Below are 13,768 nucleotides of genomic sequence, written 5' to 3' on the forward strand. Positions count from 1 at the left end.
CTTTAGAATAAGGGGCTAGATCAGCTCTCAAGTAATAGTATTTGAACAACACCTTACCAGGTCTCTTGATCCAGCTCCCTTTTTGTCTTGACAGCCAGGAGTGCTGCTCTCAAGGGCATTCTTAGGTGTAAGATTGGTGCTATTTCAAGCCTTTGGGTTTGGTTTCAGTTCTTCTGTTCTTCCTCTTCAAAGACCATCTCTGCACTTTTCCAGGTGCCTTCCTTTGTTTGGTTCTAACTTAGTGAATGTGTGATCCATTCATACTTACCTTGGAAAACCTTTAAACATTTGTCTTCAAATTTGTTACTACCTCATCTGCAAGATGACCTTAAGCTTCCGATCCTTCTGGACTCAATAGATAACTGAATCCTGATTTATATCTGGTACATATGGTGTTTTTGACCCTAGGCATGAAAGTGTGCAACTTAAAGCTGAGGCTGTTTCATTGTCTTCACCAGTCCATTGGAATTGGAAATACCAATCTGTTTCCCCGGAAAGGCCTGCAGTTACCTTCATGCAGTCACTATTCTAGTAAATAGCTAGCTGTGTCCAGACATGTCATGAAACTGCAAGGGTGTTACTTAGTGTATTTTCTAACCTAGTTAAACCACTTTTGTAGCTACATTAAAGAATGTCTTATCTTGGACATTACGTAGACACTTGGAGATTTGTTCACACTTTGTCTCAGGAATAACAGTGCCTAATGATCCAGGTTGGTTCAGCATTTGGTAGAGACTAGTCATTGTTTGCATGACAGGACAGCATGCAGGCAGTATTCCTGTTGAGGTATGCAGGTGGATCTTCTTGAGGAATACAGTTTGCTGAGAATTATCTTGATTATTTTTTTTCTCCCCTCAAAGAGAATTGTGCTGAAGAATAATCTGTATTCCATTGAAATGCTGCAGATAACAGGCATTCATCTCAATGCACCGTGTGGAGTGGGTTAGCCTTGATGGATGGTTCTCCAAGCATGCCTCTCATCACATCTCATTATTTTGAAGGTAGTGGGATTACTTGGAGGTTTCCTGTCTCAACTTCTTCACCTGCTGATGTTCCATGAGGAGTTTTGCATAAACTGGTGATCTTAAAGTTAGTAATATTTTCTCAAAGTCAAACTTAATACCAGGAGGGGGAGGGGAAAAACCACTGCCGTGTTCTCTGGATGCTTGTCTCCACAGAACCTCTTGTCCTTCACCTAACATGGAAGCTGGTTCTTCAGGAGGGTATTACTTGGATTGCTAGCTGATGTGGCTGTCATTCAGTTCTCCAATCCAGACGTGATGACATAGATGACTTCCTGCTCTTGCTGTAGAAATAAGAGTTTTCTCTGAACATAACATGGTGTGCCGTCTTCCTCTCTTTTTGTTACCTTCTGTTCTGTTCCCTTTCCACTTCCCATCTTCTAGGGAACCAAGTATAGACAATTGCATTGCTGTGGAGACTAGTCTACAGGGTTTTATTCTGAGTTAATAGCATATGATGTTATAGATATTTATGCATGGACTTCCTTTCTTCTGGTGTCTTTCATTTGTTCCATTGTGGCCCCCCCTTTCCCTCAGCCACATCTGTTCTTGTAAAATGGTTTGTATTTGAGCCCCAGGGACAGAGTTTGTGGGAGAAACTTTTTGATGAAATTACTTATTATAGAGAGGCTTTTCTCCGAGTGAAACAAAAGTCACTTTCCCATGTCCAGAAGGACTCTACCTGTTCCGTGGTGTAACCCTGATTTCCTCAGGTAGTAGTGATGTGATTTCTTACGTGTCCTTTGGCCTTTCACCAACTGAAAAACCCAAATATGTGCACAGGCACATACACCTGCAGTTCCTGACTCCATTGGACGATTTATCAGACACTGGTGAAAGCCAGATTATTGCCTGGTTAATGATGAGATGGGAGGAGCTGCACAAACAATAATGGTGATAATTTTTTTTTAGCTTTGAAGTTGGATGGTTTAATCTTGGGATGCTAACCACTAACAAATTGTTAGTAAGGTTGCTTGAGCTCTCTGTTGCTTTGTAGTTTAGTTCATCGAGCTTTCCAATAAAAAGCAAACAAGCAATCCCCAAAACCAGCACTTGTCTGGGAAGCTAGACTTAACTAGCTTCCATCTAATCACTCCCCCTTGACTGGAGTGCAAATGAAAATTTATTAGGATCTTCTGTCTGTAAATTCTTAGTTTGCTGAAAAGAAAGGAAAATATATCTAGTTCCAGCAACTTCTTGTTCCTGCTAGCTTCTAAGTACATTATCAGCCTGTATTAACTCAGCATCCATAAGAAATCAATTACAGAAAAGTGGTGCTAACTTTGCGATGCGCACGTACCTCACTGTACACTATTTCATTTCTGTAAGATGTGAAGTTGTAATGAACAGCTTTGCAGGCTTTTTTTTCTTTGAGAAGCTGCAGCTGCTGACATTTTGCTAAGTTTTGTTGTTTCTCTTTGATTATTGCTGTCTGTTAATGTTAAATGGGCATGCCAGGCTGTTGGAAGCTGATGACCAAGATGAAGAAATTTCTGTTGTGGTATACTAGGAATCTGACAAATACTCAAACCTTTTCTGGCTTTGTTGTCTTTAGCTGCAAGGCAACTTTTGGAAAGTCAAATATGAAAATGTGCTGCACTGTACTTTAAGCTAGTATGGTCTAAATTGGAGAGTCTTACCACAGGCTTATGGTATTCTCAAACTGAGACTGGGCTTGATAAACAGTCATTTAGCAGATGCTTGCAGCCGTACAAGGATATCTAATCTGAATTGGCTTCAGTAGGAGTGGTGGGGTGTGGAGGGAATAGAGGCTGCTTATTAAAGGACAACAGCAGCAAATACCAAGCATTTTTGTATACAACCTCTGGCTAGAGTCCAGCTTGTAACATTCCCTAGACAACTGGTGTTGAGATGATGTGAAGCATCTAGAGAGAAATGAAGGCGCTATAAAGCAGCCTTGTAAATAGTAAAGCCAATTAGTGACTCTTCTGCGCTAGTCCAAACTATCAGTTATTTTGTTTCAGAAAATTAGCCAGGTGATTAAGACATCCTTTTAATTACAGGCCTTGACTGTAAATATCTGTTAATTTGTAACTGGCAGAAGATGTGCTCAGTTGTGTCTGAGAATAAGTGTCTCTTCTGTTCTGTGCAACTGCTGTTGTGAGGACAAAAGACCGTTGTTGGGGCTCTTACTTATGCCCTAGAAACTTATCTCCTAGAAACAATTTAAGAGCATACTTCCATGTTTTGGTGCCTTATGTAACTGGCTGCTTTGTATGAAATGAGGCACTGCTGGCCATGGGACCTGTGAGCGGCAGATCAGGATTCCTGTGTCTTGTGAAATCGGACACTGAGGAGAACTTGCCCAGGTGTCAAGGTGGTGGTGCCACTTCTTTGCAGAAGGACCTTCTGCTTCTAGATGAACTTCTCATCTCAGAGCTTGCTGCTGATCAGGAATGATAGAAATAGACTGAAACTCCTAGGGCAGAGGAAAGGTTAGAGTGATGCAGGCTCCCAGCATGGAAAATTCTGGCTTGTTTGGTTAGTTTTTCAGTAATTTAAGTCACAGAGATAATCTATAATGAAATAGATGACACTAACTGCATTTGACCATCCTAATATATTCCAGATGCTTATCTTCACAAATATTGTTAGTTTCCAGTAAACTTTGTGCACAGGTAGTAAGATAAAGAAAAGTCTGTCTTTGAATTTCAAAGTTTTCTTTGTATGTGTGGTTTTGTGCCCTTCTGTCCTGTGTGACTCACAGCACTACATTTTGTATGTCCTGCATAGGCCCTGATCTGCTAGTGAAATTAATGGTTAGCTGGGTGGTGGTAGAAGGGTGCTAGTCCTTGCAGTGGGACTTCAGTAGGCAACTTTAAACTAATTTGACTTCCCTAAAATCCAGAAACTCATTTGCCAGTTCAGGAAGAGGTGGTGGTGTTGCCTTGTCCTGCTGTGCTGAGTGCTGTAACTGTCACAAGATGTGCAGATGCTTCAAACCTGCTTGACAGTAAGAAAAGCAGCTGTTTCACTACTGTTTTCCTTTAGAACAGTGTTTCCCCTTAGAATAGGTCTTTCCCAGACAGGCGTTTGACCTGTTGATGGAATAATAACTGCCATTATAAGTGGGCTGAATGGGAAGAACACACTGCTCTCCTGGAAGTCAGATGACCGGCTTCCTGCTTGTTGCCTGTTTGCTTTATGACCTGGGAGTCATGTCCCATTATGTTTGTTTTGCCTTTTTTCTAGATGGCAATCTGTTCAGCAGAGGAAGTGCCTTTTAGTTCTGTGCAAGACTTGGGCTCAAGTTGCTCAGGGGAAAAAAAAAACTGCAGCTGCTTGAGAAGTCAGTCACTAATTTTTGCTAACCAAATTGTAGCTGAGATAAATTTGCCTGAAGAATACTTTCCTTTACTGAAAATGACACTATAGCTTTGCATGCAATGAATTTAAAACCATGTAAAAACTTTAAAGTGCTCATGCTAGCTAAGCTTTTCCTATTTTAAATGTGCTTGAAGCTGCTTCAAAGTAGAACCTTTGCTGCTCTAGGGAAAAAGCACTTTAACTCTAGATACTGCATGAATTTACCAGCGACTGTCAGACTTTCTTTGACCTGCCTCTGTAACATAGTTTGTAAGGAAGAGATCCTTCAGTTAATTGATGGAATAACCTTATACCTCCAATTTGAGGCTATTGCTACAGCTGGTTTTCTTACTTGGATGCACTGCTTGGCATAGCCCATGGCTGGAGTTGATAATAGCATTTCAATTCAGTCTCATAAGGCTTTGTTTTTACTAGTAGTGGAATTGAGACTGAAATAAAGAAGGTGAAATTATGACCCTGCTGAAGTCATTAGCAAAGCTGCCATTGACTGAAGTAAGGCTAGGATCTCTGCCAAGGGTTTTAGTTGTTTAATTTATGGTAACACATTAATTGAGTTGTATTAAAACAAGGTTTTGAAAAAGTTAATCTTTAGCTTCATGATACCATCTCCATTCCATAAATATTGTACATAGAGTTACTAAAAGTTTACCTTTTTTGGGCAGGTTGATAGAGGTAGAAGATTTTTAATTTATTTTTATAATCCGTGTGTTTGCACTCCTGGGAAAGAACTAAAGTATGCAGATGTCATTATTTCTATAAATGAAAAGGACTTTATCCTAAATCTTCTAATTCTTTTATACTATAAGGCAGCAAAGCTATCTAACGCTGTATCCCACAGGAAATATTTGGCATACTTGTAAGCTCCAGGGAGAGGAGAACTAGGATGATAACATCCATTAGTGTTGCTTTTGAATGAGAGCTTGCATAAAGACTTTCTCTAAAAAAACCCACCACTATTAGATTTAAAGGCTTTTTAGCAAAAGGAATGTATTGCAAGCTTTTGACCTTCCTGTGCTGTATGAAGCTTTACTGGTGTGTATGCCAGAAAAGCCTGTTGATTAGTAGGCTCTTCTAAAATTCTGTGCTGCCCTTTTAGAAAGTCGACATCTGGACTGTATTTATTGTACTATTTTTCTCTTCACTGGATGTGTCAGAGTAGATTTTCCTCCTTTAAAATTTAATAAACTTTGTTTCTGTAATTTGACAGAAAAGATTATTTATCGAGTTTTAAAGGCACAGCTAACAATGTGTTCCCAAGCTCTGATGACAATAAGAACAAATTGTATTGTTTTAAAATGTAAATGTATATTTTGCCATACTTCTGTTCTTACTTCTTTTACCTGCTGGAATAGTTTTAGTATTAAGCATATTTTAATACACATCTAGAAACAGGCAAGACTGCTTTTTTTATTGCTTATAGTCATGAATTATGTTAATGTAAACACTACAGTCAAAGGGAAACTAGAAATAAAGACTTCAGAAGCAAGAATTGGCATCTGAGGTCTTTTTTTCTACTTATCAATCTTTGCATTTGTCTTGTATGTGGTGACTCTGGGCCAGGTAGAAATGGGATTTTTCATTAAGAGTCAACTTGTGGTGTTCTACTTGTAGTGGTCCCAAAGTACACCAAGTTTGTGTTGCATATTGATGGTATCTTGGCAAAAAGGAGACCCAGTTAGCCATTAGCTAATTCTTGGAGTAATCTTCTTTGTAACCAGCTCTTCAGGTAATACTTTCCAAGCTTTTTCATGCAATGAGCAAACCTAGCATAATCAACAAATTTCAAGGGAACTACCCTCTCTAACTCTGGAAAGTTTTGAGTAATTGAGTACAATGATTTCTAATCTTTCATATTCTGTATTATTTTCCAACAGTGTTTGTCTTGTGAGGAAAAATGGAACAAAAATGGTTTTAGACAAGTTGATGTAGTTGCTTCAGAGAAGCAGATGTCATCAATAAAATAGGCTGCCTTTGTTAACCCTCTAGTATTGCAGGCCACAATCTGGTAACTGAGGCTATGATAAATATACCACAGCTTGTCTGCAGAATAATTTTGTGCGGTGTTTTCAGTTAAAAGTTTTCTCCTGCAAAACCTAGGGGCTGATACTGTTCTGTCATGTCAAACAGGTGAGCTGTTTCACCTGAAGCTTGTACCTAGCTCTTGTAGGCTACTCTTCTGTGATGAGTTTGCTAAGCTACTGTGAGTGAGCTTCTTCAGTTCTCATTGCTTCTTGCTCATGGATGGAGAAATGCACATACTGCCTCTCTTAGCAAGAGGTCACCTGTGCTAGTGCAGTTGTCCTGTGGGGTTTCCATGATTTAAGAGGATTGGAAGGTAAGAAGAAATGAGATTGTTTTAGAGTCTGTTCTCTTTGACAATCTGGGGTAATATCCTTTCTGTAGATGCAAAGTTAAAATTTCAAGTGCTATATTGCCTCATTTTTGCAGATGTTAAGTGTAATGTGAGGACAGGGATGCTTCTAAGCTGCCTATCTGATCAAGAAGTGCAGGTCTGAAGGTACTAAGTACCTAAATAAATGCAGACTAGCTACAAAACTGGCATATGCAGCATAGTGGAGGAAGGTATTTATGAAGACTGCAAAAGAATGTGCTTAATTCCCCCCGGTAAATTAACATTTCCATTGTTAATTATCTTAGCTGAGAAATACTCAAGCACACAAAATGTGTACTTCTCATTCTTACAAAGTAGTTGGCTTCCAAACTTTAATTTCTGAACAACTGTTGAATGACACAAGTACTTTCACTCTTTTCATGCAAATCCTATAATAAAATCCTTTTTCTCTTCACACACTTCAGAGTTGCTAGTGGTGGTTGTTGGTTCACTTTAAATGGGATCTTTCTCCAGTAGTTTACTGCCATTGAATCATGGCTGAGTTAGACCTGGTAATCCCTTTGATGTGCGGATTTATCTGAAGACCAGACCTTTTTAAAAAAAAAAAAAACAACAACAAAAAAAAGCTGTAGTAACATCATTTGTGACTGTAGTGATGTGAACGTGGTCACATTTCCTGCCTAGAATATTGCATATGTAAACCTTGCAATAAATTCTGTCTAAACATGTTCTGCTTTAAATCTGCCTCTATCTTAAAAACGAAATGTGCATTTGTTATCTTTATTGATCTGCGTACTGTACCACTCTGCACTAATAAATTAATTTCTTAATGAATTAATGTAGTCCTGTGGCCATAAATATATTTTTAAACTAGCTAAGAGTCTGTCATGAGCAGCGCGAAGAATCTTTTTGTTTAAAATGTGTTTTACTGTACTTTGAAACTGGCTTCTAAAGATACTGAATGTTTCCATCAACTTGGTAATTCTCATAACCAGCTCCTGGTATATAAAATATATTAAACTGATGCTAAATATAAAACTCTGTGTGTGTACACACACACACACACACACACATATATATATAATGATTTTAAAAAAAATATGTATCTGCACTCTGAAAAAACTCTGTCTCTGGCCTTGAGATCAAGGCAGAGGACATGTCTGTTTCTTGTCACTTAAGGTAACAAAGGACTTCAGGCATATAGTCAAAAGTTTTTAATCAAACTAAGGTTACACATTGTATCAACATCTTAATGTTAAGGAGATCTTTAGGATGAAGAAAGTGTTTTAAGCAAATACCTTGTAGTTTCCTGCAACATCAGTGCTTTTGGTTTTAGATGGTTAGTGAAGGTCTGTTGTATAGTCAAAGCCATAAATGGGATGAAATGAGGTTCGCTATAAACAAAGGATTGATAAGTTGTTGAAAATTAATTTTGAGGAAAATGTCTGAAATGTTTTGCAGAGGTGAATCTGGTGCCGGGAAGACTGAAAACACTAAGAAGGTTATTCAGTACCTTGCTCATGTTGCTTCCTCCCATAAAGGAAGAAAGGACCATAATATTCCTGTAAGTTGGGATATTTTCTCATTTGTTTATTGCTCTTTTTGAAAACTACCATCTTTGCATTAAAAAACCCCAACTTTTTTATTAAACATAAACTGTAATATAATCCACATAACTTTGTCTCAACCATTATTTTCTCTTTAGTAGTGGCTGAAATGAGCAGTTGCATCAAAATTTCCAGTTAATGGTAGCTGTTTAACTTCTGTTGTGAAATTAAAGGCTTTATGCAAGCATTGTAACTAGAAACAGTATCAAAACTTTATAATGCAGTAAATCCCAGTTTTCCAAAAACATAATTAACTTGGACAATTCTTAGTGAATATAGTTCCTACTAGATGCCGTTTTCAGTACTATATTTGTGAATAGGCTTTCTGTTCTTTCAAAAATTAACTTGTAGATGGGAAAAATCATCAAGCTTAAAAACTGCTGTAGACTTGCTATATCTGGAAGTCAGCAGCTAATAAAAGGCTCAGATTTTATTACATTAGAAACAAGAGAATATACACTTATGTGGGAGAATCTTGGGTTTTTTGGTAACTTGTCACTAACTCTGATTTATGTAGAACTTTCTTCAGATTTACTGCCAGACTTCAAAATTTGCACTGAATTTTTAGCAATTCTTTGCTTTAGAAAATATGAATGGGTTTGAATATCTGTTGCTATGAGCACTTGGATCTCTTTGCAGTGAAGTATTAATTTAACTTTGCTACAAGCAAGTGTCTTGCTGTAATCAATACTGGCATACCCCTGCCATTCTGCAGTAGTGCCACAGGTGTCTCTTGTGGTTGGAAGCTTTCAAACAGTATCATCTGATTCAGCAGCAGCAACTTCTGTAATTTCTAGTGCATGGCACTTGACACATTCTTGAATGTCTTAACATTAAGACTCAAACTCCTGGAAAAACAGGAGGTGCCTTTTGACCAACCTGTGAACTAAAAAAAAAAAAAAAAAAAAAAAAAAAGGCAAGGATTTGAAGTGGGAGAGAAGGAAAGATTGCTCTGCAGGTGGATTTGGAGAAATCTAGTTAAATGTATGGGGAAACTTTAATCTTTGCTCTAATCAAGAGCAAATAATGTGACCCTGTGCATTGATACTTATTCAAACTGTTGCTGATTTATCTCTCAGAAAAGATCAAAAATAGTCTTTCTAAGTATTTATTGTGCAGACTGAGTGTGCTGCTGGTTGTGTGCATATCAGTTGCAGGCCTTAGAAGGAAGTTTCTTATGATTGGAGTGTCAGCAGTATTAGGTGTATGTTCATGGCATTGCATTGTGTGTTGGGAGAATACGTAGCTCTGGGGAATGCTGTTTAGAACATCATCTGTCAGAATTGGTTTTCTGTCTAGGTTTTGATTTATGAATATTCTTGGCTTTACTGCTGTGCAGCCTTGAACAAAACCAGCATTTTCTTCAATTTCTATAGGAGTAAAATTGCCTACAGCTTTTTTGGAGAGAAGGGAATTATGCAGAGAAGGGAATTGTGCAGAGTTTGTACCAAGTACTTCTAAATATACTATTGACAACTTGGAATACCTCAGGCTGAAAGAGACTTCTGGAAGCCTCTTGTCCAGCCTCCTTTCAAAATGTGCTTTCCTTCAGAGTTAGACTACATGGCCCAAGACCTTGTAAAGCTGAGTTTTCAAAATCTTGAGGGATGGAGATTATGCTGCCTCTCTGTGAATCTGTTCCAGTGTTTACTTGAAGCCCTATTTTTGATTGTTTTGAAAACTGCTCCATGTTTGTTTGGCTTTTCTTGTGCTGTGTTTCCATGAGCACTTTATGCCACTAACTTTGCTAAAAGAAGTACCCCTTTTTGAGCTTTGTCACCGTAACAATCCCTTTGGCCACTCACTGGGCTTGGAGACTGATGCAGGCTCAAACTAGTGTTCTTAAAAAGCCCATCTGGCTTTAAATGTATCAAGTTTCCTCCATTGTTTATTGCATAGTTGCGTAACTGCTATGAAGTGAAGGCACAGAAAAGAAAGGGGAGAGCTGAGGTGGAAAATGTCAATGAAGGGAAGGATGAGTTGCTCTTTTTAATGCAGTGTTGGCTAATGCCACTTAAATCACTGGTTGAACTGCAACTTACTTCTCTACTTACCATTGTGGTCAAATGGGATACCTAGGGTTCATCTCAAAACAGTTTTGAAAATGGTTGTTGTAATCAGCTGCTTCATGAACCATTGATGACTGTCATGATGAAGACCGAAAAATTTTTATTCTTTGTAAACCATAGTTTAGGCATAGTAAGAAGAATCGGCTAGTGTCCTGAATAAAAGTTTGATACTTTGATCATGCACTTCATTCAATGCACTACCATAGTAAGCACTGAATTAAGCATGTTTATGAAAAATGCAGAATTTTTTGTGCAACCAAAATGGTTGCAAAAGTTTTGAAAATAAAAATGAGTCTTCCTTGTTCTGTAACAATTAATTTTTATTTGTATATTGCAAAAAAAGAATGTCTAACATATACACCTAACTCAAAAGTTAGGAAGTCTTTGAATTGGGGTTACATATGCAGCCCTAATTTTTTCCTGTTTACATATTCGTTAAAGACCTGTAGAGGGCTGGTGGTGATCCATAGTACCCATCTGTACAACCTTTGCATTATCCTGTGCACAGAGAAGATGCTAAATAGGCTTGTTAAAATAGACTGCTCGTCATGGATTTATTTTTATCCATCCTGTTACAAATAATTATCAGTGACATGCATATTACTAAGACTGTTCTGCATGCTGCATGCATGTGGTTTGTTTTTTTTTTTTTTTTTTTTTAGTGGAGCAATTTGTATGCTGATGAATGAATAATTATCTTCCCAGCACTGTTCTGAAGTCTAGGGTTAACTTTGTCTGTTTTGCCTGACGGAGTGCTGTAAAAGTATTCAAACAAACATAGCCCCCAGTTTGACACCTCGGGCCATGGCCAGAGTAGCGCTGATGTTCTGCCATGTCACAGATGCTCACCAAATACATTCTCCAGCAGTGCTGATTGTGAAATGTTTGGCTTATGCGAGGAGCATCACATAGGAGCTCTACCCATCCCTTGGACAGCCGCATCACATTTGGCATTCAGCTTCTTGTTCATGAGACTTTTCTTTCCCAACGGCCCTCTTTCCTAATAGCTAGTGACTGTGTGCTTACAGAGGAGTACTGCATAGCCCTTGGCATCTCATCCTCAGACAGGGGTCCAGTGGAGAATGGAGTCAATAACACATGGCAACCACAGAGAGTGGAATTACAGCGCTGAACAACCTTAATACTAGCATTTCCTAATTTTTGAGTGTTTGAATCTGTAGCCCCACTGTCTCATTTCCTGTTTAATCCCAAGGAATGTTAAAGGTATTGTCTTGGGCACTGCGCTAGGAAGTGTGGGTAGGTGGTGGTGGTAAAAATGTAGAAGAGGAGCTTTAGTAATTGTGGGACTTGGCAGAGCTAGGTGAGACTGGGGTAGTCCCTTAAATTAGGAATAGAGGCTGGGCTTTCTAGAGCCGAGTAATGGAGGGGAGGGAGAAGTACTTGGCAGTGAGTTATAAACATAAGCTTTTCTAAAGACTGAAGGTGTGATGAAAGTGAGCCTGAATCCTTGTCTGTAGTGTGCTTGATTGAGAGTCAGAACTGATCCTAGTTGGCATGTAGCAAGGGAGAGAAGATGGAAGATATCTGTTGTAAATAACTGAAAGCCTTAGCTTCATATCCAACAAATTTGAGCTCTAAAGAATTTGGGGGGTTGGGGTGCTAGTGTTAAGAACTTTGCTGGTAAATCTGAATATTTTTTCTGCGCCAAGCATATTGTGCTTTATTCAGTTGTTAACCATGCCATGCGTGGACCAGCTTTATAATGACAACCATTGTGCTTTAGCTTGGGCATCTCAGACTAAAGCTGACCCACACTGGTATCTGCTGGTCTGGTAAACTATCCCATACTCCTAGGCCACACAAAGGAGCCTCTCTCACCTTTACTCTCAATTATTCTTCTGTAGGCTCAGGAGGTTGTGGAGAAAGGGATATTTAGAATAAAAGGAGAGGAAGAGAACAAGGACAAGTAATGGGTGAGCGTGGGGAGGAGACTGATGTGTCTAGAGAGGATTTTGAACAGGTTGAGCAAGGAGGGTAGGAAAGAAAAGGAGACTTTTAAACTGCTTAGCTTTGTGGCTCATCACTCCCCTGTGTACTAAGTGAGGTAGAAATGAGAGAAAAGAACAATGAAATAGTATTGTTAATGGATGTGTTAGAGAGTTGCTTTAATATGGTTAAGAAGTGAATCTTAATTCTGACTCTTGGGTTCTGCTTTAGTTTACAAACTTTGTGGTTTTGGATGGGGAGGGAAGACAGTGCAAAACACAGAAATAATTAAAAATAATAAAAAAAATTGCATACATGGCTTTCAAAAGAAGGAAGAGTGCTGGTTGTCACTTACTGCCCAGGGATTGCCATGAACTTGCATGTTCTACAGGCTGCCTGAGGTTGGGGGGTGCTCTTAGCTGTACTTGTAGACTATGGAAATACCTGGACCTCTGTTCATGGTCAAATACATGAAATCAGCAGATGTTTTCAATCATGCTGGTATGTGAAGTAGTTAAGTTCTATAAAGAACTGCATCCATCCACCATTGCTGTCTCCACTTCCAGTCATCCTGGTACTATGTACCTCTAGTTCAGATGAACAGAATTAGACTTTTATTTACTTCCTCTCTCCCCAAAGCCTTCCCACCCTAAACCCCCTCTAATTTCACTACATTCCAGCTTTCATGGTGGTGCCATTTTAAGCTTCAGAAATAATTACTGGTACTTTCAGGTTAATGATTCCTTTCACTAACTGCATTTGCCTTTGTAGCTAAAAAGTGAAATTATTTATTTTATTCACTTCAAAAGAAACATAATTGGGTTTGAAGTACAGGATCTTAGGTAGGCTTGCTCAGGCTAAAGTTCCCCTTAGTGAGGATTTCCCAGATGGGCTTTAAATGCTCTAATTTAAACACAGGGAAGTTACATGTGTCTGATTATGCTTGGTTCTGTTTCTACTGAGGACAGAAATGGACACCCCAAGAGGTTAGTTCATCTTGTCTTAAGATAAGCAAATGAAATGTCTCCTAGGTCTACCTATCCTTCTCCAGTGATTACAGAAGGAGGGGTAGCTTCATGCTGAAACAGCTAACGTTTTTTTAGATGCCCGAGTTGTTTTCCGAGTAGGTATGATGCTGCTTTGCAAAATTCACATCACTTAGCTGAATAAGCCAAACCTTTGCCAGCTGCTCTGCAAACCTCTGTCAAAATCTGTTATTCTGCACTAAAACAGTGCTAGTTGTTTAAAGTAATAGACATAAATGGAGGAAGTGTGCATCTGGCTTGGTATGAAAATTTTTTGGTGTGTGTGTTTCACCACAATATTTTCCCCCTAAGCTCTCTGATGTGAAGCTCAAGATTATTAAACTTGCAGACTGAGCCAAGGAAATAATAATGAAATAGAAAATTTCTGCATTTCTGC

The 13,768-nt window shown here is 38.7% G+C and overlaps 1 protein-coding gene across 3 annotated transcripts in view; it reads left to right on the top strand.

The window, feature by feature from the left end:
• Window positions 1–13,768, top strand: part of MYH10 (myosin heavy chain 10) — a 105,283-nt gene that overhangs the window by 42,648 nt on the left and 48,867 nt on the right. For all 3 annotated transcript variants that reach the window (XM_052808760.1, XM_052808758.1, XM_052808759.1), the window contains exon 5: window positions 8,185–8,287. In XM_052808760.1, the coding sequence (XP_052664720.1) occupies window positions 8,185–8,287 (103 nt within the window). The remainder of the gene's footprint in view (window positions 1–8,184; window positions 8,288–13,768) is intronic.

This window comes from Harpia harpyja, chromosome 14 (assembly GCF_026419915.1).
Source record: "Harpia harpyja isolate bHarHar1 chromosome 14, bHarHar1 primary haplotype, whole genome shotgun sequence".
Lineage (NCBI taxonomy): Eukaryota > Metazoa > Chordata > Aves > Accipitriformes > Accipitridae > Harpia > Harpia harpyja.